The sequence below is a fragment of the Pundamilia nyererei genome, unplaced genomic scaffold, assembly GCF_000239375.1.
Source record: "Pundamilia nyererei isolate P.nyererei 1_Seehausen unplaced genomic scaffold, PunNye1.0 scaffold00150, whole genome shotgun sequence".
Classification (NCBI taxonomy): Eukaryota; Metazoa; Chordata; class Actinopteri; order Cichliformes; family Cichlidae; genus Pundamilia; species Pundamilia nyererei.
This window is the reverse complement of record NW_005187551.1, coordinates 175,948-182,054: the sequence shown is the minus strand read 5'-3', so window position 1 is coordinate 182,054 and position 6,107 is coordinate 175,948. Positions and strand designations below refer to the sequence as shown.

General features: G+C 40.9%; 1 protein-coding gene across 1 annotated transcript in view; it reads right to left on the bottom strand.

The window, feature by feature from the left end:
* LOC102215016 (receptor activity-modifying protein 3) overlaps positions 1 to 6,107 on the bottom strand; it is a 33,729-nt gene that overhangs the window by 8,286 nt on the left and 19,336 nt on the right. The window contains exons 2-3 of the mRNA XM_005744859.1: positions 4,769 to 4,798; positions 4,335 to 4,494 (exon numbers count right to left, since the gene is read on the bottom strand). Of these exons, the coding sequence (XP_005744916.1) occupies positions 4,335 to 4,494; positions 4,769 to 4,798 (190 nt within the window). The remainder of the gene's footprint in view (positions 1 to 4,334; positions 4,495 to 4,768; positions 4,799 to 6,107) is intronic.

The following is a 6,107-nucleotide window of genomic DNA, read 5'->3' as shown; positions in this document are numbered from 1 at the left end:
TTTTATCCTTCACTGTCATGTAAATGAACTGCCGTACACAAATGAATCGTCTCGTAAAATATGGACTCACACAGGAAAAGATTATGGAAAGGCAAAATAAGGCAAAGTGGTTTCATCTCTCTATCACTCTTATATGTCAGACATCACTGGCAGATCAGATTTAGGATTAAAGTGACTTAGACTCTTAAAAAAATCAATTTCTACATCCTTCAGTTTAAGTGAGCACGACTGGAACAGCAACGGGTGAGCAAAATAAGAAGAAACCAGACATTACGCCACCCATCCTGCACTTCAGATTTAAAATAGCACTTGAAAGGATCTGCTAAAAAAACACTATTTAAGCTTTTTTTATTCAGAGACAACTTCCCTGATCAAAACACACAAGCTAATTATAGCCTTTAAATAATGAATTTGGCTCGTTTCCAGCCCGTGTCGTATTGTGTCTGGTTTACAGTCAGGAGTTTTCATTGTGAAACCGGTCAGAGGGTTTTGACACTGAGCCAGGGGAGCTGTTAGCTTGACTCATCATTATAACTTTCATTTAATGGATTTAGATGCAAATGATTATTTTGATCCATCCATTTCCTGCCATTTATGTGGGTTCGGGGTCGGGGGTCGGCAGCCTAAGCAGAGACCCCTAGACCTCCCTATTCCCAGCCACTTTCTCCAGCTCATCCAGGGAGACACCAAATCAAGCAGCTTTGTTGTCCTGGGTATGCACTAGGACTCCTGCCAGTACGACATGGTAGAAACATCTTATCTAGGAGCCATCCTGGACAGATGCCCGAAGCACCTCAGCTGGCTCTTCATTGTGTGGAGGAGTAGCAGCATGAATGATCAAGCTCCTCCCCATATCTCTAAGGACGAGCCCATCACAGGAATCTAATTTCAGCTGCTTGTATCCACAGTCTCCTTCTTTTGGTCACCACCCACAGCTTGTGACTGTGGGCGAGGGTAGGGTGTAGATCAACCTTCTCTTCACAACAACAGACACAACATGCACATTACTGCAGAGGCTTTACTATTCCTATTATCTCCCTTATTCACTCACTTGTAAACAAAACCTCGAGATACTTAAACTCTTCTACCTGGTGCAGCAACTCATTCCCAACACCAAGTGAGCAACAACAAAACCACATCATTGTAAAAAAGACGAGAACAGATCCTCAACGCCTCAGCTGCACCTAGAAATTCTGTCCATAAAAGTTGAACAAAATGACAAAGGGCAGCCTGATAGAGTCCAACACCCATCAAAAAATAGTGACTGAGAGTTATAGCTGGGATTTCAAACCAAGTTCTTGCTACAGTTTAAAAAGAACTAGATCATCTGCAACACACAAAACAGAACTGATCCAGTGTTTGGGTCTCCCTGAAGTTACAACACACTCTACATATTATCTTCTAGAACCACCACCCAAGTCTACCAGTCCAGAGGCACCACCCACAACTTCTGTAAGATGGTGCGACCAAGTCAGCCCCACGACATCCAGAGTCTTAAGAAACTCAGGAAGAGTCTCATAAACCCCCGGGGTTCGTTCAGGAGTTGTTTAACTCGGCCTAGACTCTGTTTTCTCTACAGAGGCTGTATCAGTGGGAATGAGGAGATCATTGAAGTCACCGCCTGGCTATGTCCTCAGGTTATGTCAGCAGCACTCTATCCCCACTGTGAGCAAATTATTAATTTAAAATGTTTCTCTTGTTAAACCAGTAAATCCACAGTTTCTAAGTTCTAAATAAAATGAAATTAAATACAGCGTTGGTTTGTTGGTTTTGGTTCTTTAGCTACTAATGGCCACATTTGTATTAAGAACATCAGCAGTCATGTTTTGTCAGTCTGTTAACTGGTGCTGAGCAGTTCATGAGAGCCGCAGTAGTGAAGCTGAACAATAATGTGAAGGAAATCCAAAAGAAAAAGCCAAAACTTGCAAAGCTGTCTGACTGAGGGACTGAAGAATCCAGTTATAAGTCTTTGTGGGAGGCTTCTTTCACAACTGTCTACAAGCTACTTGTACAGCCAATTTGAATTTAAGTTAAGTTGCTTTTTAAATTAATTTCTATGTCCAATCTTCAACATGAAAAAAGAAAAAGTCTTCAACGGAGCACAATTTGACAAAGCCATCCTGATTTGTTAATCAGGACTCTGCAGCCAACAGCACAAATATATTTTGTTTCAGGGAAATCACCATGAAGCTCTGACAAGTCTTCCAAGAAAAACAGAGAGAAAACGATTTAAAATGGAAAACACAGGATATGACCAGTTGGTGAAGGTGGTGGCCCTTATTCCCAGAAATCTTGCCTCATATCAGTGACTCAGACCATTATTTAGACTCCGGTGTGTGTGTGTTATTATGCAAGATACCGGTCTTATAGCTGACTCCTGCGCCTTCAGCCTCTGCAGTTGTTGTAAAGGGAGGGGGGCAAAGACTGCAAGAGGTCAAAGGTCAGAGAAAGGAATGAGATGGAAAAGCTGGATAAAGACAGATGCAGACGGGTGGTCAGGACTTTTTCTTTCTTTTTTTTAAAAAAACACCAAAAAAAACCCAGCTCCAGCTTTGGAGGCATGCCTCCAACGGCTCTCCAACCCACAGACATTCAACCAGCTGCAGAAGGCCGAGATGGATTACAGTCTATCTGTCTGAGTGTTTTGGGGGTTTTTTTGGAAATTGGCATCAATGCACAGCTAACAGCTCACCAACTGAAATTACAAGTATACAGCACTCTGACAGGAAGAGAACAATAGTGGAGAAAAAGAGGAATGATAAAGATAAAAGCTTTAAAATGTGGGTGGCTTTTTGGTGTCCAGATGTATTTTATCATTAGCAGCTGCTTTGTGCAAAATGACAAATATCCTCTGGCATACCTTGTAAAAGCAGCTTCCAGTGCGCTTTCCGGAGAGCACATGTGCTATTTTGTCATTGTCAAATTAAGGTTGCGCTAATGTAAGGCGACACTTTCATTTACTCCAAAGATGTGCGTCCGTAGCAGAGAGTGTCCACTATTCTCAAGATCACCACTTCATTTTAGGCGAGCGGGAAGAATTTATGACCTCAGTCTTTAAAAAGAGGAAATCTTTCCTCTGTTAAGAGAAATGATAATTAATAAACAAATCTATAATAAAAAGCACGAATTTATAGAGAGGCAATCAATTATATAAGAGGCAGGCAAACAGGTGCAGGGCTGAATCTCCTTGGGAACATATGGGAGGAGAACAAGTGCTTAGGATGAGCCATTTGGGGATTCTACAAAAACAGATCCAGCTGCGATAAATTCCTTAACCTGCGATTAAAACTGAACTTATACTGCGTGTGTCAAAATTAATGCCTGAGATACTTGATGCACATAAGTGCACGACTATGCAGAATGCTGAAGAAATACTGGCAGACATTAAACGTGCACAGATACCCAGCATTACCACCATCAACTCACTGATCACAGGTTGATTGATATAGTTTGACACAAATATTGCAGCTCCCTCTCACTTGCTTGCAGGTCTTCAAGCAAAAGTGTCCATAATTCCTTCTTTTATATCCTCCAGTCTTTGCAGGCTCTGATCGTTTTTTTTTCCTGTAACCACACTAAATTGTAGGTCATTACTAGCTGGACGGATGCTGCACAGACGTTTCTTTACCTCAGCGATGACGGCTGCAGCCCGTCTAATTTATGTTACATAAATAAAACAACAGTAGAGCTTTTTAGATCCCTTGCAGATGGTTTTTGATGTACTTTATACACTTGTGACCCTTTACTTTTTTCTTTGCTTGTTTCTACAATTTAATGGCAGTTTTGTATTAAATCAGCTTAACATCATCCAATGCTCCTCGCACAGCATATACACAACTTTGTTTTCGTTGCCAGCCTCAGATTTTATTCCCGCTAGGCTTATCAGTAGTTTCCCTTTTTCGACAGGAGTCCTTCATTGTGTCACAGCATAGGCATGTTTTTAATGGCCAGCAGGGGGCGACTTGTGCTACTGGAAAAATAAAAGAAGTCGAGCTGTAAAGAAATCTACGAGAAAATAATGCTTCTGCTCACTTGATTTATGACTTCAGTAAACATTTTCCTGATGAGTTTAGGGTTTTGTGATTAAATAAAACATTATGATCTTTTTTATGAATTCTGACCCCTGTGTGGTCCAACTATAAGTATAAAGTTTCTATATTTGAAGACTTTAAATTTGTTAAAGTTAATTTATTTAGTCTTAATCTACTTTTATAAAGAATAAAATTGGGGCTACAGATATCTCTGTTCCATTTGTTTGTTGCTCTCACTGTGAACTGACTTCGCCTGCAACCTGCTAACAGCCTATCAGCGTCAGTCTTCAAATGCGGTGGTACCTGATGAAGTGTGTGAGGTTACACCAGTTCTGTGGATCTATGTGAGTCATGTCCTCCTTGAATCCCTCTCCACAGACCTCCACCTCCCACTGCAGACGGGACTCGTTGCAGACTTTCCTCACCCGCGGGGGAGTGGGCTCTGTGCTGAAACTGTCGGAAGCTGAGAGGAAAGACAGCAGAAGACAAAAGTCCTGTTTTGTGTGCGTGACTTTGGAAAAACTGAACAATAACTGAGATGAAGCATGGTAAAGATGGACGCTCATGCTTGTTTGGCTTGTGTTCATGTATCGTTTATGAGCTGTCTCATGTTCTGTCATCAGCTGAACCATCACATTCAATATGTCTCATTTGAACTGTTTTTGCTGACCCAACTGTTACTGTCCTTCTTACTGATGCATGAATAGATGCTCGGATAAATGGATGGATATTCTCACCTGACAGTCCTCTCATCATCCCGACATTGACTGTAAAGAAAACCAAACAAGAACACGATTAGAATAAATTCATTTCTACACTCTGCCTGTTGTTTCTTAACTATGACCTTTGACCTTCCCCGCTTGTTGTTCCATCTTCCGCGTATGGTCACATATGTCATTGTTTTTGCTACAGAGCATGTGACCCATGTCTGGACTCTATAAGGTCATCATAGCGCTTGTTAATATTCAGCGAAAGTGAACTGTGGCGCTTTTTAAGTACACAAAGGTGAATTACATTTTTACCGTTGAGCACTCTTTTTTCTTTTTCTTTTTTACTTTATTTCTTGAACGTTTTTGAGCACTTTTGAACCAGTGTCTTAACAGTTATCAGGCTCACCTTTTCAAAGTTTTGAAGGAAACATATTGAATGTCAGGACCAACTTATTTGAAGACGTTGTTGTATGAAGGGCTTGACTTTAACATCACACTCCTATAAGTGGCTATGTCCAAGGCAGAGGTCAGAGGTCAGCAGCTTTTACTATGAATAGAATTATTTTTAACCAAAGTTCTGTATTCATATATGAGGTATATCGTGCCATCGGCCCCTCTGGCCATCACCAGTAGGCGGTAGGTGAAGTGTCTTGCCCAAGGAGCTGGGGATCAAACCGGCAACCTTTCGGTTACGAGATGCGCTTCCCAACCCCTGGACCACGGTCGCCCGTTACAATAACAGTACCGTAACAGTAACATTACAATAACACAATGTTTTCTTGCATTTATGGTAAAAAGTAAGAAAACTTCTCTTAGTTGCTCCTTTATTTGCAAGGCAATCGATTTCACACAGGTCTTTATACAAGACTGATGTAAGTCTCTCAGTTCATGTTTCCTCACAGTCTTGGGAGTCTTTTGTGTGTTGCACAAATATTTTAATCACTATGCTACGGAGGTGCTAGGATGACAGGCAGAGAAACAGGGGAATTAAATCTAATATGATGTGTAAGCCCACTCTGAAACATGGTGGCTGTAAAGCTGTGCAGGTCGTTGTGAGTACTAGCTGTACTTGTGCAAATGACTCATATTAAACTGAGCACACTTTAGTATTACATAGAAGTTCAGGCCTGTAAACACAGAGATATCTCGCTGTTCTTGGAACATCTTTCCACATTTACTGCACATCAAGCATAACAGTAAGCCAGCAGTGTCGGCAGTGAAAGCAAACAAATCTTCACACGTGCTCTTATTTTGTTAATTCTCCTCCACAATTTATTGTTTTCATATTTGTGCTTCAATGACTTTTCCTTAATTAAAGAAACCTATTATCATTTTCTAATATTTACCTAATGATCTTATACTCAAC